The sequence below is a fragment of the Colletotrichum karsti genome, assembly GCF_011947395.1.
Source record: "Colletotrichum karsti strain CkLH20 chromosome Unknown Scaffold50, whole genome shotgun sequence".
NCBI lineage: Eukaryota > Fungi > Ascomycota > Sordariomycetes > Glomerellales > Glomerellaceae > Colletotrichum > Colletotrichum karsti.
In genome coordinates, this window is record NW_024065950.1 from 5,069 (window position 1) to 29,869 (window position 24,801).

General features: G+C 56.2%; 6 protein-coding genes across 6 annotated transcripts; 2 read left to right on the forward strand and 4 right to left on the reverse strand.

The window, feature by feature from the left end:
• Window positions 1–326: 326 nt before the first annotated feature.
• CkaCkLH20_11659 (SMP-30/Gluconolaconase/LRE-like region) lies at window positions 327–1,380 on the reverse strand (the record flags this gene model as incomplete). The annotated part of the gene is made up of 3 exons (XM_038894373.1): window positions 327–633; window positions 689–772; window positions 845–1,380. 3 exons carry the CDS (start codon window positions 1,378–1,380, stop codon window positions 327–329), a joined length of 927 nt encoding a protein of 308 aa, XP_038740221.1.
• A 544-nt stretch (window positions 1,381–1,924) lies between these two features.
• On the reverse strand, window positions 1,925–3,572 carry CkaCkLH20_11660 (uncharacterized protein; the record flags this gene model as incomplete). The annotated part of the gene is made up of 7 exons (XM_038894374.1): window positions 1,925–2,164; window positions 2,223–2,298; window positions 2,349–2,524; window positions 2,579–2,721; window positions 2,777–3,199; window positions 3,254–3,490; window positions 3,542–3,572. The coding sequence occupies 7 exons, from the start codon at window positions 3,570–3,572 to the stop codon at window positions 1,925–1,927; spliced, it is 1,326 nt and encodes a 441-aa protein (XP_038740222.1).
• Window positions 3,573–4,748: 1,176 nt separating this feature from the next.
• CkaCkLH20_11661 (short chain dehydrogenase) lies at window positions 4,749–5,997 on the forward strand (the record flags this gene model as incomplete). Its single annotated transcript, XM_038894375.1, has 7 exons — window positions 4,749–4,819; window positions 4,878–4,956; window positions 5,043–5,437; window positions 5,525–5,582; window positions 5,645–5,697; window positions 5,755–5,877; window positions 5,937–5,997. The coding sequence occupies 7 exons, from the start codon at window positions 4,749–4,751 to the stop codon at window positions 5,995–5,997; spliced, it is 840 nt and encodes a 279-aa protein (XP_038740223.1).
• Window positions 5,998–6,912: 915 nt separating this feature from the next.
• Window positions 6,913–9,802, forward strand: CkaCkLH20_11662 (uncharacterized protein; the record flags this gene model as incomplete). Its single annotated transcript, XM_038894376.1, has 6 exons — window positions 6,913–7,580; window positions 7,635–8,074; window positions 8,138–8,400; window positions 8,451–8,505; window positions 8,568–9,016; window positions 9,107–9,802. The coding sequence occupies 6 exons, from the start codon at window positions 6,913–6,915 to the stop codon at window positions 9,800–9,802; spliced, it is 2,571 nt and encodes an 856-aa protein (XP_038740224.1).
• A 1,228-nt stretch (window positions 9,803–11,030) lies between these two features.
• CkaCkLH20_11663 (uncharacterized protein) lies at window positions 11,031–13,157 on the reverse strand (the record flags this gene model as incomplete). Its single annotated transcript, XM_038894377.1, has 2 exons — window positions 11,031–11,590; window positions 11,642–13,157. 2 exons carry the CDS (start codon window positions 13,155–13,157, stop codon window positions 11,031–11,033), a joined length of 2,076 nt encoding a protein of 691 aa, XP_038740225.1.
• A 6,158-nt stretch (window positions 13,158–19,315) lies between these two features.
• On the reverse strand, window positions 19,316–21,229 carry CkaCkLH20_11664 (uncharacterized protein; the record flags this gene model as incomplete). Its single annotated transcript, XM_038894378.1, has 2 exons — window positions 19,316–20,954; window positions 21,006–21,229. The coding sequence occupies 2 exons, from the start codon at window positions 21,227–21,229 to the stop codon at window positions 19,316–19,318; spliced, it is 1,863 nt and encodes a 620-aa protein (XP_038740226.1).
• Window positions 21,230–24,801: the final 3,572 nt, after the last annotated feature.

Sequence of the window (24,801 nt, forward strand, 5' to 3'; positions counted from 1 at the left end):
TCATGGACGCCTTTACACATTGCTGCCGATAGGGGTCATGAGGGAATCGTTCGAATGCTTATACAGGAAAAGGCGGACATCGATGCCCCAGCAGATCTTAATGGGTGGACACCTTTACACATTGCTGCTGATAAAGGTCACGAAGCAACTGTCCGGGCGCTGGTTCATGGAAGGGCAAACATCGATGCCCGAAACTTTCAATACACAACACCAATGTCGCTGGCTTCTGCCAGGAAGCACGAGCATGTCGTGAAGTTCTTACGCGAGGCAGGAGCAGTAATGGACCAGTTCTTTTCTGGGTGACTAGCTTAGACTGCACATAATTCCTAGATACACAAGAGCGCTCCTTTCGTTTCTTCAGCCAACTTGGCTCTCCATAACCTGTTCTCATTGAGAATGAAGATTTCCCCGTTACGACCGAAACAGAAGTTGGCTGCGCCGCCTTGGACCAAAATCTTTCCCAACAACACACCCCCTGCCGACCAGATGTTAATACCATCACCACATCCGCTGTACACGTTTCCATGAACGTCACACTTGATACCATCCGGAATCCCCGTGTCAGCCATGGCGAACAGCCGTCTGTTCGTAAGAAATGGCTCTCCTGAGTATGAGACCACGTCAAATGCGTAACTGTCGTAAATTGTCAGCCAGTCATTCTGCTCATCACAACCAGATCAGAACTCACATCGTTGAAGCTCTCGTCAAGTCAGTCGTCCCATCACCATGAATCCAATCTGTATCCGTCACATAAACAGTCTTCTCGTCAGGACTAAAGCAAATCCCGTTTGGCCGTCCAAAGCCATCCGCCATGGCTCTAACAGAGCCCCTGATCGGATCATACTTGTAAACCTGGCTCGGCAACTTCGGCCGCGGCCGAATCCCCTGCTCAAACCCGTAAATCGGATCCGTGAACCAAATAGACCCGTCACTATCCACAACCACGTCATTCACCGAGTTGAACTCTCTTCCGTGGAACGAGCTGACCATGACGCGCGTCTGATACGGCGGGTGCGCCTCCATGAACACGATCCCGCCGGGCGCGTCCAGTGAGCCCTGGGAGCAGAAGAGCACGCCGTCGAGGTAGTTGACGCCGCCGTTGGCCATGTGCACGCCCCGCGGGTGGATCTCCTCGCACTTGAGCGTCGGGTTGTCGTCCGACGGCAGCGTGACGCGGCATATCTGGATCTTCTTGCCGCCCTTGCCGTCGGGGAACTGGTTGCTGGTGATGAAGAGGGTGTTGTTGCTCTCGATGAAGACGCCGGCCTCGTGGGCGAAGGGATATTCCTGGTTCTCGTGCAGGAGCTCCAGCGTGGGCTCCTCGCCGAACAGCTTGCTCACCGAGTCGTCGTACACGGCGAAGGGGGAGTTGTTCGCCATGGTTGCAAGATGAGCTGAGCTGAGGTATGTTGGTGGTATGTTCTCGAGAGTCTGCCAAAGATTGAGAAGAACGCAATGAAATTGCAATGCTGGCTTCGACGTTTGCCTTGATCCCACGATGAATTGGCGGTTGAGGAGCTCGGATAATGTAGCACGTTGTCTAAAGCTCTGCTCCTCGTGGCTCAAGCCCCCGAGACGAGCTACTGCGGGGGCGGATGAACCGCCTGTCGATGTCACAGATGGAGGGTTTGTGGGTCCGAGTCTTAATAAATAGCTCAAATGCAGGGGTATCGCTGCGATGTATGTGAGAATCCCGGACGGTGGGCGCGGGCGTTTGTCCAGTTGGCCGAAACATCTGTAAAGTCTATGCACTGGGTCGATCACGTCTGCGGTTGTGCGATGTGGCATTTGGCGGGTGAAACTATAGATCGTTTGATTCAAAGAAGAAAACTATGCGGACGCTACTGTCTCTGAGTTGCTTCAATCTGGCTTGGAAACTCAATGATTCGTGACCCTTCTGTTCTTGAGTTCCTGTTCAAGTGGCTTATGTCCGGACATGTTCAACATCCCACATCTCGTGCTTCTCATCAACGGGACGGTCCTGATCGATCTCGTCGAAGTGGTCACCAGAGAACAGGCGATCCACATCTTCCAATTCCAGACCTTTGGTTTCTGGGAAGAAGAGGTAAATGATGGGCACCCACGTCGCGTTGAGCACGGCGAAGATGATGTATGTCCTCCATCCGATGTTGGCGATGGCGATCGGGGTGATTTGTACAACCATCTGGTAGTTTCGAGTCAGCGCATGTCACATAGTCGTCGTGAGGACACGATTGACTTACATAGTTGAAGATCCAATTGACTCCACTCGATACAGAAGAGCCCAGTTGGCGGATTCTAAGAGGCAAAATCTCGGATCTGAAAGTGTCAGCTGCCTGTTGACTTCGTAGTGTACTTCTGTGACTTACGGATAGACCCAGACAGTTGCCTGGAAACCAATCGTGAAAGCTCCTTGGAAAACGAACAACATAACAGCCGCGCCGATGCCAGCTGCCTTCGCAATGGCTGTAGCGTTTTGAACCTGGTAGATTAGGGCCGCCTGAACTACCATAACTGCGGCCATGACGCTGATCATAGACAAAAGCTGCAGCGATGTTAGTAAAGATATCATCACACAAGTCTAGCAACGGAGCTGTACCAAAGGTCTTCGTCCAACACGGTCAATCAGGAACCAGGGGATAAACGAGGCCAAGAAGAACCAAGTTTGCAGGAAGCCAGACATCAGACTTGACATGTGGTTATCGAAGCCGATGCTCTTCTCGAACAAAGTGCTGCTGTAGTCTTCAACAAAACCATTAGCAAAGTCGACGAACATAGCTTGAGAACAATTACTCACAGATGATCGCGTTGATGCCTCCGAGCTGCTGGAACCCCTGGATAGCACACGCGATGAGGAATCTCCTCTGACTCTTGATGCGGTCGTTCACGAACAAATCCCTCCAAGACCCGGCGCTCACAGACTGTTCGTACAGAACGGTCTGCAAGATTGAGTTGTGCAGCTTCCTGACTGTCTCTTCGTCCTCGTCGCACTTGAGACGCAGAAGCACAGCGAGACACTCGTCAGGACGATCGTGAGCAGCCAGCCACCGCGGCGTCTCCGGTATCATCTGGAGGATCACAAACATCGGAATGATGCTGATGCATTGCAGAGCCACCGGAATTCTCCAGGCGTAGCTTTCGATGTGCGAGGAGAATGCGTAGTCGATCCAGTAGATTAGGAAGATGCCGAAGTTGAGGGTTGATAACTGGGCGCAGACATCTTTTTGTCGTTAGTATCACCGGGGTTTAGGCAATGCAACTCGGGGGGACTTACAGATTCCGCGACTCGACTTTGGACTGAACTCGGCTTGCAACACGGGAACGGTCGAGTTGACGATTCCCATGCCGATGCCCGAGACGATCCTCCCGATGATCATCTGCGTGCGGCCGTACGAGGAGGCCTGGACGATGGCACCGACGATCATGATGGAGCACCCGGTACCGATGGTCCTACGACGACCGAGTTTCTCGCCGAAGAATGCTGTTGCCACGCAGCCGAGGAAACATCCAACTGTGACCGTCGTTAGTTGTAGACTACAAGACTCAACTGCGAGACACGTACTTTCGTAGATCGCGACGATGAGACCGGTCATCGTCGGATCTGGTTTGTCGAACGTAGCGTTGAAGGCCGGCGCCGTAACTAGCGAAAGCCCAAAGTTATTAACAGTTCCATCAAAGACACAAGAGGTTCAAGATCAGTACCTAGTCCTCCCATGAGTCCATTGTCATACCCAATCAACATAAAGCCCAACGAAGTCAACACACTAACGGCCAAGACCAGCCGCTGTCCTCGAAGTTCGCCCATATCGCCGGTTCCGAAGTGAAGCTGTTCACGATGCAGAGTTGTGGTTGCAAGTCGAGTAGACTCTTGAGGTGCTTCCTGTCAAGTCGCTTACTTCCCCGGATGTCATCCGAACGCCTTGGAAGAATGTTTATAACCCGCAGCAGGCGCCTAAGAAATGGAGTGATGACGAGCAGTCGGTGATGCCAGATGTTCACCCAACACCATGATCGCCGCCGGCAGAACCACTTCCCCGGGAATCCACCCGGAGCGAGGAAAAAAAGCATATCTGCGGGGAGGGTCTGGGGAATTGGGGAGGCGGATTGAAACTGCCTCAAGGCTATTGAACTTTGGGTTACTCAAAACATCAGACGACGATTCAGACGTTGGCGTGATAGCTTCTGCGGGATCTGATAGGGCCGGCTTTCTGGAGTTTGACTCGTCAGGAGGATGCGGCTATTGAGATTGAACACGTCGGTCGGTTTCAAGGAGTAAAGGGCATGAAGGCGGCATCTTGATCTTGATCGCGGTTCGGTCCAAAGCTTGCACCATTGATCTGTTGAGGCCGACACTGCTTTCCTGCTGTCAATAGGCGCTTTTTTGCAGGTTCGAAGATAACCGCATCATCGGTGTCTTTTGAAGGTATCATGATGCGATCGGCAAATGAACCAACGATGCGCGAACAGCGATTCAAGTTCCCAGTTCCCGCAGCTCATCCCCATCAATCCACCCCGATAGCGGCGGCAACTGCAACATTCGGCTATTCGGCTCTCGGTGTTCCTCCCGCGCTGCACTCCCAAACCCCTCATTAGCCGCTCCTGTCATTCAGACCGATCAGTGATACCCTCACATAATAAACAGCCACAGTCAACTCGAGTTACCCCAGCCCGGTACAACAGAGAGGTTCGTCTACTTTTAAGACGAAGCCCGTGCTCCCTTCACTTACACGTAAACGAGAGGCACTCGACAAGGGTTTCTGTTTCTGAAAATGGTTCAATATCAACTACAAAGCACGGATAACCGTACTCAGGGCCGCCTGGCTCTCGTGACGGGGGCAAGGTGAGTAAAACACCAACTAATCACCAACGGACTCTTTCACTAATCAGGTCTCCAATAGTGGTGGCATCGGCTCGTCAGTCGCGCACGCCCTCGCAGCAGAGGGTTGCGACGTTGCCCTGCACTATTCCTCAAGCCAAGTAAACAAACCACCTCTAACACGGGCCCCTCGTCCAAAGTTCAACTCGCAGTTCATCAACAGGTAACTAACAACCAACTCACACAGAGCAAAGCAGAAGCGCTGGCCCAGGACCTTCGCACAAAGTACCCCTCACAGCTTTTCCTCCCTTTCCAAGCGGACCTCTCATCCAGGGAGTCAACTCGCAACCTGGTGCCAAGCATCTTCGCCAACGCGGAGATCTCGCAGAAGCACAAGGCCATCTCGATCCTCGTGGCCAACGCGGGACTTGGTCGTCGCATCCGTGATGTCGCCGACATTGGCGAGGACGACTGGGACGAGATGATGGAGGTCAACTCGCGCAGCCAGTTCGTCGTCACCAAGGCCTGTCTTCCGGGGATGCGCGCGCAGGGCTGGGGAAGAGTCGTGCTTGTTGGGAGTATCGCGAGTCGAGGAGGCGGAATTAATGGTTGTCATTACGCGGCTACCAAGGGCGCGCTATGGTGAGTGGCTTTGGTTTCGTTTGTTGGCGATGAGATCCCAAGTGGGTGACTTATATGTCCGACCTGAGTGCTGACTTGGTATCACAGCTCAATGGGTCTCAACTTGGCAACTCTTCTTGCTCCCGAAGGAGTCACCGTCAATATCGTGAGTCCAGACACCTCGAAACACCAGAACCGCCTGAGCTTCACTCAACTAACCCTTCGCAGGTCTTGCCAGCCATGATCGGGGCAACAGGCATGATCGCCACCCCCAAATCAACGTAAGACTCACCCCATCACAACCAAAGCCCATCTCAGTAACTGATCAAATCCTCCAGGACATGGGACAGCAAAGACGACCTCGAAGCCCTCCGTGCCACAGACCCCGGCCTCGCAATCGCCGCGAGCGTCCCGGTGCATCGTCTCGGAGCCCCTGAGGAAGTATCAAACGTCGTCACAATGTAAGTCTGGCCCCGCGAATTCGTCTCATGTGCATTCATCTAATAGCCGCGCGCCGCAGGTTCGCCAAGACGGGATACCTCACAGGCCAGGAGATCGTGCTCAGCGGCGGTCTCAAGTAGTTAGCCGGTAGCCGAGTTCAATCCACAATTTCCAACCTCATCATGAAAGCATTATGTTTCCCGTGTTATAGTTCTCCAAATCCATTTCCTCTGACGGCCGGCTGCCGACAAGTGTCTATTGCGATCAAGATACTTTCACAAGCCTCGGGAATCCCTGCGAACAGGGTTCAAGCTTCGTCGAAACCAACCCGATCCCCTCGGTTCGATTTGGAGCTCCCCGAGCTAACTCACGATCGGCAATGTTTACGATCTGGCCGAACCTTGGGCGTCAGGTATCGGGCGGCTTTTCCATTCCCCCCCAGAAAGACTAAAGAAAAATCTCTACAAACCTTCATGTTAGCCCAACCCGCGCGTCATGAACCAAGGGACGCCGTTAAGCAAAGAAACATATAATCCCATCAGTCGCCGAGCATTGCCGCTCAATGCGTGAACGACTGAATTGCCGACGTCCCTCCTTTTCGTATCCGCTCCCAGTTTCTTTTCCCATCGCTCCCCCGTCTTCCCGTTTCCCCCTTTCGCCTCCTTCTCCACTTCGTTGTCTACGGTATCCCACGGTAAGACTAGAAGCTGGACTAATCCGCACCGCCGGTCGGTGCCCACGGTAATCTGGTCGAGAAAGGAAACAAGCTTGGGCCCCCCCTTTTCCCCCGGTGAGCGCGTACATTCCCCAGATATGTCAGTCGAACCCGGCCCCCGTCCATCGCCGGCGCTAGTCGGCCCAGCAGCGTCGTCGTCGTCGCAACACCGAGTCTCCCGCACCACGGCAACTGGAAAGGAGAGGCGGGTATCGCGGGCCTGCGTCTCGTGTCGGCTCAGGAAGACAAGATGTGACCTGTACGTCGGATATGCCGTGCCGCACGGCAATTCAACCCACCCCGGAGCCAATGGACTTCACCCCCATTCGACATCATCACACTGACGTTACCCGACAGAGACTACGGCAGCAACCCGGGCATCCCGCCCTGCCGGCGCTGCGTCCGCGAGCAAAAAGAATGCGTCCTCGCAACCTCCCGCCGCGGCGGCCGCCGGCCCCGCAAATGCGTCCGGCTCCCCGACGCCGACGGCTTCCCGCCCGGGACGACCTCCACCTTCGAGTCCATCCCCGCAGCGTCCGACGACGGCCCCACCACCGCAGACGCCCACCACAAGTCCGCGGAACCGTCGACGGGCCGGCCGTGGTCCTGCTCGCCCGAGGCGGAAGACGAAGAAGAAGACGGCGAGAGGGAAAGCCCCGGCCGCGCGGCGAGCTGGCCCGGAAGCGGCGGCGGCGGCGGCGGGTCGAATCCGGGGGATAGCCCTGGCGGGAGGTCCCTGCAGAGCGCGGGTGATATCGAGGGACATATCACGTCGAGCGACCTGCTCAACCCGTCCGACGCCCTGAATCTGCTGGCGCAGGTGGCTGATTTGGACGGCGACGGGGCGGAGAGGAATAGGAAGCCCTCGAGGGTGGCGAGTAGCCACGAAGACGGCGCTTCTCTCGACGGGACGCAGGTGTTTTCCAAGACGATCTCGGCGACGTGGCATTATCCGCCCATCTCAGACGGCGTCCTCTCCGTTTCAACGGCATCACGACTTTTAACCACGTACACAAACCCCCTCTTCCTCCAACCCTGACGTCCCGACTAACACCCCAACAGATACTACGAACATTACCACCCCTTCTTCCCCGTAGCCCACAAATGCATTCTCTCGCCCCCCTCGATCCCCTCCCTGATCGAATCCGAACCGCACCTGCTCACCGCCATCTTCACCGTCGTCTCCAAGGACGAGCCCTCCCTCTCGGCCGTGCACGAGGCCTGCTCGCGGCACATGGAGACGCTCATCTCGAAGCTCATCTACAAGGGCTCCACGACCGTCGGCGCCGTCGAGGCCCTCCTCATCCTCGCGCAGTGGGCGCCCCAGCGGCTGCAGGAGAAACCCACCGTCGGCCGCGGCGAGGAGGACGAGGGCGCCTGGATGCAGATCGGCGTCGCCATCCGCCTCGGGTACCTCCAGAGCCTGGAGCAGACCGGGTTGCTGGTCGACAAGCAGAGTTCTCTGTCGGAGACGTTTCGAAGGAAGAGGCTCGTCTGGGCTGGTGAGTTTTACCTTCATCTCTCTTTCTCTCCCTCTCTATCTGTTCGAATACTGACGTATGCAGCCTGCTACATGAGCGACCGCGAAGTCTCGATCCGCGTGGGCAAGGGCTTCTGGTCCCGCGGCCCGGGCCCCTCCACGATCCCCCGCTCCGCAGACTTCCCCTCCCTCCGCGTCCAGCAGGCCGGGCCCTCCGACAACCTCGGCCAGCTCTTCCAGGCGCAGCTCGAGCTCATCCAGCTCTTCAGCAACGCCCACGACATCCTCTACTCGTCCGCCGGCCACCGCGCGCAGTTGTACCTCGGCGGGGAGTACGTGCGGTACATTGTGAGTCTTTTGATGCTGCCCCAGAGGGAAGAAGTACTCACCAGAAACAGGACGACTCCTTCGCGGTTCTGAGGAAGTGGAAACTCGTCTGGGGGAGTCTAAGCTGTAACTACACCAACCTACCTTTCCCTCCCAGGACATGCTCCGTTGCTGATCTGTGATGTTAGTCACCCCCCTGATCAAAGCAGCCCTGAACCTCTCCTACGAGTTCCTCCGCCTCTACATCAACGCCTTCGCCTTCCAAGCGACAATCAACCGCGCCATAACCCGCGCCCGCCAACAGCAACAACAACTCCAACAACAAGCCTCCGCCTCCGCCTCTTCCACCGCTCAAAACCAACAACAGCAGCACGACATCGCCGGTCCCACAGCACAACAGCCGCCACCCAGAACGACAACAACAGCAACGACGACAACAACCACCACCTCAATCAACTCCCCCCTCTTCGGAGACCTCTTCAGCACCCCGGACGCCCGCTTCATCTACGAGTCCATGGACGCCGCAAACTCCCTCCTCAACATCCTCAACACCTCCGTCGACCCCGTCACGGGGCTGCGGTACATGCCGTTGAAGTATTACCTCTACGTGATCTACGCCGCCGTGTTCCTGTTCAAGGTGAGTGTCACGCACCCCCTTTACCCCCGACTTTCAATGAGAACATGCCTATAAAGAGACCATGTGTGTGTACTGACTATCGACAAAAAGGCCAGACTAGCAGGCGCCCTCGGCCCCGAAGCCTCCGACTCGGTCCGCCGCTCCATCTCCGTCACAATCTCCTGCCTCCAACGCTCCTCCATCTCCCCGCACTCCCTCGGCCAGCGCTACGCCTCCCTCCTCTCCCTCCTCTGGCGCTCCAAATCCTCCTCCTCGACCACCACCCCGCTCGCCGACCCCACCACCAACGCCGCCGTCCCGGACCCGCGCCGCCACTCCTCCTCCGCCTCCACCACCACGCTCCACCAACCCGTCGCAGCCCCACACGGCCCCGTCCCACCCGTCCCGGTCCCGATGATCCCGGACCACCACTCCCACTCCCATCACCATTCTCACTCTCACTCCTCACATCACAACCAACCCTTCCAATCCCACGCCCACACCCTCTCCGACACCTCCTCCTCACACCACCTGCACCACACCCACACGCACCACCACACCGCACCCTCCATGCCCCCTCTAGTGTCCAACATCCTCCCCCACCAATCCGACCTCCTCTGCCGCGGCTTCTCCTGGCGCGACCTCGACGACCTGGGCCAGTTCATCGGCGTCGCCGGCGGCCCCGCCGACATGGGTTTCCCCTCCGACCCCGCCGCCGCGGGGCTGCACGTCGTGGGCAACATCAGCCTCGACGAGGGCGCCGCCTACGACGTCCTCTGGCCCGGCGGGAACGATATCATTCTGTAGGACGGGGTGGGGGTACGGGACACACGAGTAAAATACACATTTGGCGTTTTTGATACAGTGGACAGCGGGAAAAGTTGTATGTAGTTTTCTTGGTGTATTGGATGTAAATCATACACGAATCCATCGACACCCCCGTCCACGCTGAGTCGCCTTGAACGATGGTTGCTCCGAACATCGCCGGTCCGGCCCGGTCTAACCCGGCCAAATCCCCCGGACCTCCCGTCCAACGTCACTGAAGCACACACATCCATCCCAGCAAAACCCCCATCAACAAAGAACCCCCCCTTCCAAATATAAAACCGTTCAGACCATTCAAGACCCGAGCCTAGCTAAGTCTGTCTTGAATCAACCGGACAACCCCGACCCGTAGCCCCCCTTCGAAACACCCAGGACAAAGGGAAAGAAACGTGTACAGGTTAAAACCAATCCGTATGTCCCCTTTTCCAAGACATTCGAGAGATAAAACGGCGTAGAAACAGAGCTAGCCTCTATCTATGTCTTTCCACTCCCCGAACTTGCGCCGTTTTCCCCAATGGAACGCGCGAGGGCCGAGAGCCGCGAACGACCGGGAAACCCGGCAAACCAGTTCACCGGCCTAGCCGCGACGCCACAACGGAAATCTCAGGTCCCTCTGACGCAGGGAACGACACGAACACGAGGAATAAGCTTGAAAAGAAGGCAAGTAAAGATAATATCGTGGGTATTTTTTCCAAATCTTGATTCGACTCTACCGTCGTCAAAAAAACTACTACCGGAACTCTAAGAGCTCCCCTTAATCCCGACGTACGAGGTCATAAAAATGTAATGGTGGGCACTGGCAAAAAGCAACAGCCTTCCCCGGCCCGTAAAAAACTGTACACTAACAACAACTCCCGTCCAAAATATAACAGTAAAACACCTTCGCTGGCCAGGTCTAAGTTTTTCGGTCGTGGAGGGGCTTTATCTAGTTCGACAGAAGGAATAAAAAAAGAGAAGATGAGGAGGACCTTTCTCGGTCCCCAGGAAGCGAATGCTCCAACCCTACGCGGCGAGTAAAATAAGGTCTCGCGTCGAACATGGTAAAAGGAAAGAAGGATTGCAATATGCCCAAAGAAGTGTGGTATGAATGCCGATATGCCCCCCCGCCCTCCAGCCAGTTCCTCCTACTCGTACAGCCCAGCCCGTTTCCATGCCGTGCCCGATTTCCTGTTTCCGTCATCAATCCGGGGCGGTGTGCCTCCGGTTGTCATCATACCTCCGCGCCCTCGACTTCTTCGCGGAAGCGCAGGCCGCCTTCGACCTGGATCGCGCCCTTGACCCATTCGTTCTCCGCGACCTTCTCCATCGTCCATCTACTCCTTGCGCGCTGCAGGAGGCCCTCGGTGATCTCCATGGCGCCCAGGAGGCCGCGCTCCTTGAACTTGGTCTCGTCACCTTCGTGGTCGCCGTCTTCTCCGGCGTATTCGATCCAGCGCCACTCTGCACGTGCGATGCGATGGCTTGTGCGGCTGCGCATGCGGTGGCCGTCCATCGTGTTGGGGTACGGGTCGAACGGCAGGCGGGCTTCCAGGAGTGCGTACAGGAGAACGCCCAGGGACCACGCGTCGGTCGCACGGCCGTCGTAGGGTAGACCCATAATGACCTCCGGCGCGGCGTAGTCCTCCGACCCGCAGCGAGTCTCGAGCTTTTCGTCGTCGGCAATACGGCGGGACAGGCCCAGATCGGTCAGGGTGATGACCGAGTGGGGATACGTCAGCCAGTCCGTCGAGGGGTCCGCAAGCTCGGGTGCAGTCAGGTTGACGAGCACATCTGTGGATTGTCAGCAATGTGTTGGGATTGACCTCAGCCTGGGTCACCCACTCTCGAGCTTGATATCCCTGTGGACGATCCTGCGGTCATGCAGGTATCTTACGGCGCCCACCAACTCGGCAAACATTCTTCTCAGCAGCGTCGGCTTGAGGACTTGGCGGTGACCCGTGGCCACGTCGAAAAGATCGCCTCCCGGGCAGTGGCTGAGAACAAGGATGGCGCGGCTCGGCTCGATGTTCCATGCCTTGAGATGCACCAGCGAGGGATGGCTGATGCTCTGCATGATTTCCAGCTCGCGCTTCAGCGACATCTCGATGCGGTCTTCGCTCGCTCCGCCCCTGGGGCCATGCTCGCAAACCTTGACCGCAACAAGAGTCTTTCTAATGGGCTGTGACATTTCCGAAACGGGGGTGAGGGCGTCGGTGTGTAACGTATCGTCGTCGTCTTCGACGTGGCTCGTAGCCAGCATGACGCGGCTGAAAGTGCCCTGGCCCAGGGTCTTGACGGCCCTCCATCTCCTCCTCTTGTGATCGCGGCGGTCGAAGGCCTCGAAGTACTCGGGTAGGGCTGTTTTCGGTTTGCTGGTAGCGGAGTCGCTCGAATCCTTGGAGGATTCGCTGGGCGGCGGGGTCGGCGGCTGGGCAATCGCGGGGGTCAAGCCTCTCGACTCGGCGAGGTTCAACTCGCGGCGCATGTGCGGTTCGGTGGCGGACTCGGGTGCGTCTGACTTGACGTGGGAGCCGGAGACGGTGATGTGTCGCTTAGGGATATAATTCGGGTCGGGTACATACTCGCTGACGCTTCGGTTCCGTGTGTGCTGTTCCTTGCCGTTAGAAGCGCCCTTCGCGCCGGCATTTTCGGCGCCTTCCGCGACCAGGCCGGCGTAGACCTTTCGTTTTGATGCGTTGGCGAGGGCGGCGGCTATTGATTCACCGGTCGCTGAGACCAGCACCGAGTCTGGGGTGGGGTTGGGCATCTGGTCCCTCGACGACGGACGCAGGCCGAGACGCTTCCAAGGGCCCGGGGAGTCTCCAGATAACAAGGGCGAGGGCAACGGGGTGACGTCGCTCATAGCCGACAGGATCGGACTGGGCATGCACGAACTGGCGGCGCTGTGGATGGCGGCCTTGAAGCTGGGTGTTCTCGAAACGGGCTTCAGGCTCGACGAGGACGTCTTGTGGGTGAGGCCGGCGCTGGGGCGGCGAGGAGTGGTGTAGAGCGATGCGTGGTTTTCGGTGCGTGTCGGTAGGTTTGGCAGCAAGTCGTCGGTCTGGATCCTGAGGGAGTTGTTGGATGCGAGGGGGCTCGGGCCGGGTCGGTTGAGGTTGGATTGAGGCTCAAGCAGCTGGAAGGAGGATTCGGACAAGGGAGGGGAGGGTGCTATCGTGGTTGTGCGGAACTGGATCTGAGGATTTGTGACGACGAAGGGGAAAGAGTAGTCGTTGTTGAAGTCTGCATTGCGGAGGTTTGTGTCTGAGGCGACGGGGTCGGACCTGGAGTTCCCATCAACCTTGTTGTGTTGTTCCGTGTGAATCGGCATGGACTGGGGTGGTGGAGCGTTTGACATGATTATATGCAACGTGTGGACGTGGACGTCGTGGTGGTGGGTACACGAGTACGGACGACGGTCGTGCGTGTCGTAAGAAAGCGTCCGGGTCGGAGTAAGGTAAGGTGCGCAGTAGTTGGAGTTGGAGTCGCCGGTCGCAAGTCGAGTCGTGGGGGAGGGAGGACGCAGACGTGGACGTACGTAGTAGACGTCAGGCGGGAGGAGGGACAAGGCCAGGCGCGAGGTTATCAAAAGGAGGGTGGCGACCGTCTGGGATTCGGTAGGTGGTACAGTATGTAAAGAGACGGAAGGGCGCTTGAGTTGTAGTTCTACAGGGCGGCCAAAGACGGGGCCAGCGTCAGTCTGAACGTTCTTTTCCAGCTACCTTACCCAAGGTCACAGGTGTTGATTGACCTTTGACTTTTGATGTGGATGAAGTGTGGAAACGGTCCGTGGGGGGGACGTGGACGTGGACTGGACTGGACTGAGGGACGAAGACGGGGTGGAATCAACTCACTCTGATCAATGGACCTTGTCGGGATCCGTAGAGGAGAATAACCTTTCTCCTTCTCTGTGACGGATTGACTCGACGGGGAGAGAGCAAGGGAGAGGGAGGGAAAAGAAGGAAGAAAGCCTCGAAGGCGGCGGGCAGGGTAGGGGTAAGGGGGTTAAGGAAAGGAGTGAGAAGGGAGGAGTGAGAGTGAGAGTGAGAGTGAGAATGGTGGTTAGGTCGTAGGTAGGAAGGGAAAGACGCAGGAGAACATGCCCGGGGAGAAGAGGCTCGGTTGGGCTATGCCGGCTGGTGCTGAGCGCGCTGCAGGGACGGCGACGGTGACGGTGACGGGGACGTGACAGTGACAGTGACAGACTGCCTGTAGCAGCGAGTTGCCCGGGCGTCTCTGGCAGTGCTGTGCCGTGTCTGTGCCTGCCCTGTCGAAGAGGGATCAGGGTGCTCTATTTGGAGAAGAACGGCAGACCTGGCGCTGAGCTGACGGACTGTCCAGTGTCCAGTGTTGGTGGAAACAAAAAGGGTGCAGACCCGAATGCAAATGCGAATGCAGGGCGCAGGCGTAGGCGCAAGTAGAAAGACGAGCACACCTCTCTCTTACTGACGGTAAAAACTGGAAAGTGAGAGTGACATGGACAGGGAGAAGTCATCAACAAGAAAAAAAAAAGAATCATCGAAAAAGGGAATATCCATGGCCGTAATGGAACCAAAGAAAATGGAAGGCAGTCCCGTCGAAACGGAGCCCGTCTCGGCTTAGCGTCGCCCGCCGGTGCCGCTGCCACTCGGCGTCCGTGCGGGCAGAAACGGACCAACCAGACCCGACGGTTCCTAACAATTTCTACATTGGCCGGAGGCTGCTTACTGTCGCTGTCACTGTGAGATACAATGCAATGCAGCCGGCATGGAAGTGTGCACCCTTCGTGCCTCTGCAGCTCAATCCTTCCTCTCGCAGCGTCACTGTCTCTTGCGGCACAAAACGGATGCAACAATGGACATCATCTTTGGGGTCAACATCTTGTTGCTGAACGGGACGGATGCCACTGCGGATCCCCAAACCTGGAGCCCACTCGGCCGCGGGAGTCATCCATCGTCATGTGCGATGCCTATTTTATTTCCCTACCGTACCGGCTTTCCTCTTCTGTCCCTCTTCAATCTCAATTCCCCCACCTCTGCAAGATTACAGACGCGCCTGTTATCAAGAGAGCAATAATCACTTGCATACATAGGTAGCTATCTGCTACCTTCCTCAGACAGTGGCAGATCGAGATAGCGCACCTCGACCAAACGGTAAGGAAAATGTGCTTTAAATAGGTACGTACCTTATCTTGCAGCTTTAAAAAAAAAAAAAAAAAAAAAAAAAAAAAAAAAAAAGGAAAGGAAGGGGAGGAAATGCTGCCACTCAGAACAAAAGGAAGGGATCCACAATTACCCGAACGGGCGACGATTCATCCATTGCTCTTCTCAGGGTCGAGATGAAATTCAAGTCCAACAAACAAGAACACCACATGGCAAATTGAAATAGAAAAGACCTTCTTAATTCTCCCTCTGCCCAAATCATACATCCCTCCAGACCTGCCACGACAACACCACGCCATCATCACCCTACGAACCGCCCTAGGATTCGTAACCAGCCCAGACACGGAATGGCTGGTGTCAGCTGGTGACGGGTACCAATCTGGGCTGCGGCGTAGGTAGGTGGTGGTTGCCATTGAATGAATTTGGGGTCCATGGAAACAAATCACATCAAACCCCCGAGTCTAGAACCGTTGTCTGGCCCCCAGATGGGCCGTATATCGCCGTGACACGGCATTCTTCTTCTGCAAGCCTCTTTTTTTACTCTCTCTCCCAATTGACCCCAACCGGCGAGGACGTCGAAGAGGCATGCAGTCATCTACGTACTGCACAAGACGGCCATGGCGATCCCTTTCTTTGCCAAGCTCCCTCGAACCCTTGGACAAAGACTGAGCTCGCATCGAAGCTTTGCAAAAGATTTCTTTCACTCAACGAACAAACGGTTCGCGGTCTGGCCTCGAGCCCAAATTCCGTTTCGGTTCCGACGCCGCATGGCCAGCACATATTGCTTCCCCTACGCGAAATTGGAATCAACAAACTATTGAACTCCCCCACGATCCGGCCACAACCCAGAACATCACAGCACGCAGTCACCTGCCTCCCGTCCGACCTGCCAATGCCAGAGGCTAAAATCTGTAAAGCTCTCATGCTCTGCTCTCATGCTCCGTAGCCCCTCCGGCGCCCCAGCTGATGCGCCCCTCGGATATTACGTTACAGTGCAGCCAGGTGGAAGGCGGCACGCTACAGCCCGCGACGGGCAGCCGCCAGGAGGCAACACACGCAGAGACGAGAGACGCTGCCGGTGGGGAGACCCGGCCATAACCTTGACAAACCACCTGCTCTGCAAGGTATCTAATTGATTTTCTCCTCGGCCAGCCCAGTCTAGCCCAGCGACAACTCGCCCTCATAGACTGTCATAGGGCAGCTTCTTGCAAACCAACGCTCGCCAGGACCCGGAACGGACGAGTTAAGATTGTTTGCGCCTGCTGCTGCTCTCGTTTAAGCCGCTTTGGGCTTCCCGCCCAGGCACTTGTCGAGACTTGTCGACTTGTTCCCACCCTCAAATTGTGTCTTGGGTCCAGCGTCCCGTTGTTTTAATTCTCCATTATTGCCATGTTACACCGGCTGACTGGTTGCACCTGTTCGTCCCTGTCCCGTCGTGTCCGTCCCGCCCTGGTCTCGGTGGGCTTGTTGGCCCGTTGACTTTGGAAACGGCATTCCAGGCCAAAGGATACCGTTGTCGCCTCGGCTCTGGCACTGTACGCGAAGGTATCCGTATCAAAACCCCGACTGGGAGCGAGCCTCTGAAGGATCCGTCTGCTAGACCTCTGCATGCGCAGCAGCAGCATGCGCCTGCACCTACCGGCGTCTGACGTCGCCGAGTGCATGTATTCGACGATTGGACAGGTCGGTCGACGGGTCTTCCAACGGTTTTCACCAAGGAGTGCGCTTTTCTTTTTGCCGGTCAAGATGCCAACGGGTGCCGCTTGGAATTGAGTTCAGCCAGTTGTTCAGGCTCAGAGCCTCTGCTCCGAGGCCGTCGTCCGTAGTGCTGCACCAACATGCACATTGCCGTTAATCTCGTCTTCGAGTTTCCGTAGCTCGAGCCGGGCCCGTCCAAGTGCGCCATCCACTCGACAGCGCCGCTGTACCAGTATGTCGCGTTGGCTGTGATGCTGGACCCTTCTGCTGTTACTGTCCTTAAACCGAAAGCTGAACCCGACTTTGGGCGATTCCGTACAAGTCTAAGGCCACTCTGCGTTGTCCAGCCGTCGACGCCGGCGACTTTGCATCGCGTGGCAGCTACACTCCGCCCCGGCGCGTGTGACGATCCAACGACGACCGTCCAACGTCCCCGAGTCATTCGCAGCGTCCGTCGTCCGTCGTTGCCAGTGCTTCCTTGTTTTTGATACCTCCAACGGCTGAAATGACGGGTGGGAAAGAGTCAGGTCTCTGCAGGACCACGAGACCGATCTCGGTCAACCAAGGCAATCTCCCTTGATGCCGGTGAGAGTGGATGAACTGCACGATCGATCACTGCGCTGATATCATGAGATGATCTTATCTCTGCTACGGCGATCCTTTGCCGGTCGTGTCCCGGTGGAAGTGGGCAATTCGTCCGTTCATGCATTGGCGACGGAGTCACCCGGGAGCTCCGTTTCGTAATCCGCAAAACGGCCACGGCCGACGACACCATCGACTAGTCCGTCCCGTTGTTAGCACAACGTGCGCCCTTACCTGGACAACGCAGGGCGCCAACGTACCCCGGATCACGTACCAGTTGCTTCAGCCAGAGTCGGCGCCGGCGTCCGTCAGAATAGTCATCGTCTGCGTCTCCAAGTGTTCAATCTGAATCGTCTCCGCCCGCCACTCAGACGAAAGATCACCCTTCCCGTGGCCCCCTACCTTCACGTTCGCCAGGGGCCGCGTCGATTGGCTGCACGCGCCCACGATGGCTCAGCAGTGCGACCCATTGGTGCATTCCGTCTAGGTACACTCAAGTCCAGCGCGCCAATGCCGCGAGTGCAGGCTAACGCTTTGGGCAATCTTGGTGTAATGGTTTGTCAGACAGAGCATGGTGATGCGTCAATCTGCGCCCCTTAGCATGACAGTTGCGCACAATGACGTGTGTCGGTGCGAAGGGGTCGTCCTGTTCTGCATCCGCCGACGTCAAGATGGACGTGTTTAAGGCGGAGACCTACCTGCCAGGTGATCCTTCCAGCACGTCGGCTCGACCGTGTACTTCTCCGAGACATCCGTGCCAATCGACCGGTTCTTGGAGTCCGAGGGACACCGAGGCCGGTGGGCGAGTCCAGGGTTCCGTTCCGTTTTGTGGATACGCGGCGCCGAACGTTCGGAACCGAGATGTCGCCATCGCGGGCAGATAGTCGTGTTGTCGTAGGATCGCTCAATCTTGGGGACCTTAGCATGACGGGCTTTGTGAGGTTCAATAAGATATGTGATGGGAGCCGTTGACGTAGTCCGGAGGCAGCAGTCGTGGTGATTGTGAGGATTGGTTCGGGATCCTGCTGCGTGTTAGCTTGTCAACTAAGAGGTGAAGGTTTCCTGCGCATGGCAACTCAGGAGGATCCAGGCACCGGTGTTGTGTAGATGAGCAGGTAGCTACCCTAAATTGAAGTCGACGTACGACTGGAGTTGGTGATGGTGTGTCAGAAAATTCCAGGCAGCCCTTAGGAGGAAATGAGGACATCGCGAGCTACGAAAAAAAAAAAAAAAAAAACTCGTATCAAGCCACACAATAGAATAACTTTCCACATGACGCGATATAAGTGCAATACCCAGCACTCAACACAATGGGCAGCCCTTAGGTATCGTGAAATGTTTGGGTTTTTTTTGGTTTTGTCTAAGGTCTACTTAAGGTAGGTAATATGACGGAGTGGTATCTTCATTGCGCCTGCCATTCCATTGTATGTTCCATCGTTCCTTCCTCGTATTTTCAAAGTGACTCCTGCTCTCGTGCTCGAAGCAGAAGGCACGATCCTCCGCTCCTTCCATGCGGGTAGAAAGGTGACATCGATGGTACCTTCCAGAATCTTCATCAATACTGGCAGCCGCGCCTGCTTGGGCTTCCCCTCATCAGATCTCGAGTTTGAGGCCTGCTATTGTGGAAAACACCAGGGCACCTCAGACTGACGACGACGCCCATACCACCAATACCATCCACGGTCATTCCAACTCCATCTCTCTTCCTCATCGCTCTTCTTCGCATCCACCGGCTCAAGTGTCAACGCCTTGCTCCTTGCCAAGCGATAATAGAATGCCTTCCTCCAACCCAATCTCGATAATGATCTGGGTAGTCTTCATCCTCGGACTGATCGGTGATCGGCACCGCGGCTGTCTTCCACTTTCTCGAGAATTTGAAAAGTCGTCGACATTGGCTTCCGACAGCTGGCCATGCTTCGCCCTGGTCATCGATGACGCAGTCTGCCTTTGGTGGCTCCTTTCCCAATAGATTTTCACCACCAAGTCAGGCGAAGCGAATCAAGTCCGGAGACCACAGCAGTTGTCCACAGCAGTCGACCACAGACCGTCGCTGCCTCCGCAGCACCGAATGCTTGCCGTTCCAATCGAATCACGGTCACCGAACTTCGCCTTCGTGTCCGTAGTAGTACTCGACCTGCGGATCAATGACATGGTTGTCGAGTCTGGGCGAATATTCGGTTGACAAGATGGCGGGCGACTCGGACTGGGAAGTGTTTGTCCAGTGCAACGAGCCATCGACGCAGCCGGGATAGGAAGCCGGCGATGACTTCTCAACCCAGCCAAAGGGAGCCAGCTCTGGCCACTCGGATGCGTCTTCTTCGGTCTCGTCAACTTTCCACAACCACTCTGGCAACGTTTCAAGTTCAATCGAGACATCGCTATCCCCTTCATAGTCATCCGACAAGCCCCTCGAAATGGTGTTGGACTCTTTCGCAAACACGGCAACCCGATTCATACGGTATTCGTGAACCCGGTGTGCCTTTTCCGGTTTTCCCGTCTCGCGGAATACTTTCTCCAAATTGGCTAAAGCCGCGTTGGATACCCTTTCGTCCAGGTCCGATGTCAGGGCTATGCGGGCCGCCATCTTGAAGGATGTGATCGAAGCTGCCATGTTTCCGTTTCCGTGGTACTTCACTCCGAGCGTCAGATGCAGCCCGGCTTTCTGGTCGTCACTCATATCGTATGCGTTCAGATGCGACGTCAGGACATTGATGGCTTCGTCTCGCCGACCCTGATTCTCTTTGCACGTTGCGAGAACCGCTGCGTGCGACAGCGCCATATCCGCAAGCCACGGATGTTGCTGCCCAGACGCCTCGGCGCGCGCCAGGTGACGACTCAGCAATACTTCGCATTCCTCCGGATTTTGTCGACCAAGCATGCAGTCGACATAGTCGCAGTACACCAGATGCGTCAAGTAGTTGGCTGACCCAACCTGCTCCTCGATTTTGGGTACCAACATTGCGTATAGTCGCATCGACAGCTCGTACCAGGACGAGAAGTTGGTTGCCGCCAGCCTTCGCCATATGTGGCCGAGAATGTGGTATGGCCCTAACATGATTGGGATCAGTCCTGCCAGATAGTTGAGCACCACTCGCAGAAGATCCTGCTTATAATGGCGTTCCAGATACCACAGCAGGCAAACCGTCCTCGCCACGAAATCTGGCGTCTCGGAGGCAACAAGACCTCGCAACGCGTCGAAAGCCGGACCGAGTACGCGGTTGATATCGATATGGTCACGCTTCTTCATACATTGGTTGACCAATGCGAAGCTCGCGATAACTCTTTCGAACAGACTGTTGGCGCTGTCTATTCCTTCCACGCGTTTACTAGAGCACCCAACGTCGTACTCATACCACCAATCGCCGGATGCGAAAGACCCATCGATATAATCTCGGAACAGGCACAAGACTTGCTCGGTGCTCTGCAGCTCCGTCGTCGGTGCCAGGGCTCGCGGAGGACTTGAAGGCGGAGAGGGCGTTCGGCAAGTTACTTCAAGGGTGGTCTGAACACTAGGAGTGTGACCAGCTCTGAATTTGGCCATCAACGACGGGTTTCGCTTGAGATACCGGTTGATGTTCTCCATGTCCACGAGTTGACCGCGTATCCTGAATTCCGTCGGTCCCTTGCCTAACTCATCACGGTCGCGTTTGAGAAGCATGATGGCCAGGACCTCGTCCCCCTTCAGCTTCTTGTCGAGACCCCATTTCCAAATTCTTGACTTATACATCTTCACGCTGTGGATCTTCGGTGAGTACGGCTCGACAGCCTAGGAGCACTCTACTTACGTGGCGGTGAAGTGATATTCACGCTCCATGATCTCCATCACTTCCTTCAACGACTTCTTTTCCTCCTGGTACAGGCGCGTTATGATTGGCCGTTTGGTTTCCCAGATTTCCGCGGGAACGCGCTTGCGCGGCTTGGCTGACTGCCCAGGACTCGTCATGTCGTCGGCTTCGGAATCGGTCGAAGCCTTTCTCTTCGCCGGCACGGAAACGTCGGAGGTCTTCATTGTTGCTCTCGATGTCGTCTCAAAGTCGAGTTGGCCACAGTTCGCTGGATAGACGCGCCAAACGCTGGGACAAGATGCTGGGGCTGACTCTATATCAAAACCTGCCGAGTCACAACGTCATGGGTCACTGTCTCAGCGAACGCGGGGAAGCGGTTGAATATGTTTTTGAAAGCAGAGGAAAAGGGACTCGACCGGCAAGAAGACGAACCGCTAAGCCCGGCAAGGCTCCATCTTGTCGCCCCCATTTGAGCATGGCTGGCTTGGTGGTGGGATTAGGCCCAATGCCACCCCTCTCTCAGCGGCAGCAGTCCATCCCCTGCAGCGTGACAACGGTCGCTCTGCAGAGTGACCTTGCCTTCGGTGCCAATCGTCGGCCTTGCGCCAGCGGGACTCGACAACGTACTTACCCGCTGGACCGCTCCCGACTCCCCCGACAAAGGGTTTTATTCGCCCATCACCATCCCTACAGGGGGAATGGGTGTTGGTGGGGACAGGGCTGGGGTTCTCAGGGCAGGGAGAGAGCAGGGTGCAGCAGAGATCAACGACCGTCAGATGGCAGTGCGTGTGGCAGTTCAAAGACTTGCAGCTGGGAGATTTGTAACCACAGCTGAGCTTGTCGTACCACTCTATTGCTGACCAGATGCAGGAGCCCAATTTGAAGGACACTGGTGGAGGCGAACTCACAGGATGCGGGAAAAGGCACTCAACTCCGGGGAAAACGTTGTTCGGCTCTGTCATAGCCCGCACGCCGATCGAACTTTGCGCATCGTACACTCACAAGCTTCGTGGAAACAGTAGCTGGAGAACAACGTTACCGGAACTCGACAACCAATCTCGGCTTCAGGTCTTCTCGTTTCACAATGACGCATAACGAATCTCTCCGCCGCTATGTTGCCGCTTCCTCCAAGTGAAAAGAGAAAGGGCGATCCCCTTCGAGACGCATGCCACGATCGCTGGAGAGTGGGGAGCGGGTGCAATATAAGCGCAGGGCCGGTGCTTCTGGGCTTAGCATGGATCCCGGTCAGCACCCTAACACCAACAACAACTTGCTGGTTGGTTGAGGCGAGTATTCCTACATGATGTCGACCAGGTCGGAAATTGACTAGGCCGTTTTGGACACAGCGGAAAGGGGACCAGCAGAAGACATGCTGTCTGTAGCCAATGACGCCTGGCCTCTCGGCTATTCTCAGGCGCTGATTGGCGGTTAATACGAATGTCCTGTTTAGAGAAAGGCATGACGGAGTCAACAACTGAGCGGCCGCAGAGCCCCAGAATGTTCCCCTTGGATATGGGGCCTCGCTATTGCTCCATCAAACGCGCTTCCTCATACATAGCCTGCGGAAGAGCCGGTGAGTCGGGTCATTTCGCCGGTCGCCCCGTCCTGCCTTCGGCCGTATCCCCGGCGTGGGCAATGCTTCCAGTCTTAAATTGCGGTGCGGAGTACGGATACGGATACCGGTATGGGCTCACTGCTTCCGTTCTCAAGGATTTGGACTGACTGCTTCTCGACGTTCGGCTCCTGGGCGAGCAGGAAAGTGGGCACGTCAGGGTGCGAAGTGGCCGTTTGAGGTCCGAGATTGTTGGACGCAAGTGCAAGGCCTGAAGAGCAAAACAGCAAGGATGATGTTCCCGGCAGACAGGTTGGGGGGATCTGAATCCAAGAAGCGCAATAGCAGCTGCCAACTCAAATCTTCCTGACGGCTCCCACGGTTCCCACGATCCTCACGATCCTCAGACCAACATCTCCGATGCTGCTATCCGCCGACGAGTTGATCCGGAGTCCCGAAGGCGCAGTAAGCAGAAGCTTCGGAAATTCCTCCGGGGCATCAGCAACCCCCAACTCTGTCGGTATAAGCAATACTGTGAGAAAGACCGGCCCCCGTTCCCCCACCGAGTCTGCCTCCCGCGCTGATTAAACTTGCCCAGAGCCAAACAGGACCCCTGGCCATTCGAGGTGGATCTGTCGGCTGGGCATGGACCGCCAGGAAGGGTGACAAGATTCCGTCGCCCTGGTTAATGGGCAGATGGTGCCCGGCACGTAGAGGATGATCTCTCTCAGCACAGGTACGGACACGGAAACGGATGCGGTGCGGATGCCAAACAACGCTGTACATCTGAGCACCACCATACGGCCCGCAACCTAGTTCAGGTCTTGAGAACCAACTGCTGCCTGTTGGTTTGTTACTTCGTTTGAGACCAACTCCGACCAAGTCCAGGCTACAGGATTTCTCTTCTCGTGAGCGCAATCTCTCTCGAGAGAGAAAACAAATGCGATGCGGCTGCCTAAAGCTTGACAGATGAGCTTCACATTGTGGGTTTTCGATCGTCCTCTGCAACTCGAGCGGCCGCCATGCAGGCCGCCTTTATACCTGTCTGCCGATGGGAGATGCGATCCACATGTAATTTGTCGCCGCAACGTTCATTTTGCGACCTTGCGACAAATCATTTGCGCCCCCAACGCGAGCCAACAATCGAGAGAGAACGAAACGCCTACCAAGCTCGAGAAAGCCCGCCCGACGACAAGGACCGCCCGACGACAAAGGTTCTTACCGTCGTCGCCGCCGTCACAATTGAGACAAGTCACCGCAAAAGCCGGTCGACAACAGGATAATGCGCCGCAGACGAGACTGCAACATCGTTTCTGAAAGGCGCCTCGTGTCGAGTGACAGATGGCGAGAATTGTCCATCTGACTTGTTGGTATTCGTCATTACAGGTTGCTACGCCGCTTACGAATGACTCCGATTCCTAATCGGCGCCGATTTGGACCACGGCCGAAGTGGTGGCTGCCGCAGTGCCGCAAGAGCGCAACCATCATCTTCCTCCACACATGCGACCATCTGGTCTCGTTAGCGGGCTCGCGGATTGGGTCAAACCTCAGCCCTATGCTCAAGTAGGGCACGCGGCATGCCATGATGTGGCGTCCATGAGAAAGTTTCTCGGGCTTTGGTTTATTCAAATCCCATATTCGCAATGCTTGATAGCTTTATCGAATCCTTTGGGGATCATTGGGTGACATCGCCCTTGCTGCAACATCAAGAATCGTCTCTCGAATCATTTGCCCTGTGTCAGATTGAGGCCATTCAGACTCGGCAATCAGAGAACGGTAGCACAGCGAATGGTATTGGACGATTCACTTGGCTCCAACCAGTTACCCACACTAGAGCACATCCCAGCAACCATGCTGACTGGTGCTGGGGCCTGTAACTACCACCCAGCACCTGATATGTCACGACGGGACTTTGGTAAAAGTGAGGGCACGTCCGTCATGGCTGCAAACTGGGCGATTTGGACCTGCTCTGCCGCAGCCTAGTGGCTCTGGTATCCCTCCCTTTCACACATCTTCTGCCGCCCGTTTTCTTTCAAAATGATGCTGTTTTCAAAGCACAAACAAGACTAGCTGCAAAAGTTCTTCCTGGGGAGGGCCAAAGACAGCCAAAGACAGGTTCCAAAACGGGTCCATCAGGCAGAGTCCTCATACTACCCGGCAAGCCCCCCATCGCCTGCCTTGGGGGCCAGCAAGGGGTTCACTTGACTACAAGGCCAACCAACTCTCTGCCTAGTTCCCGGCCAG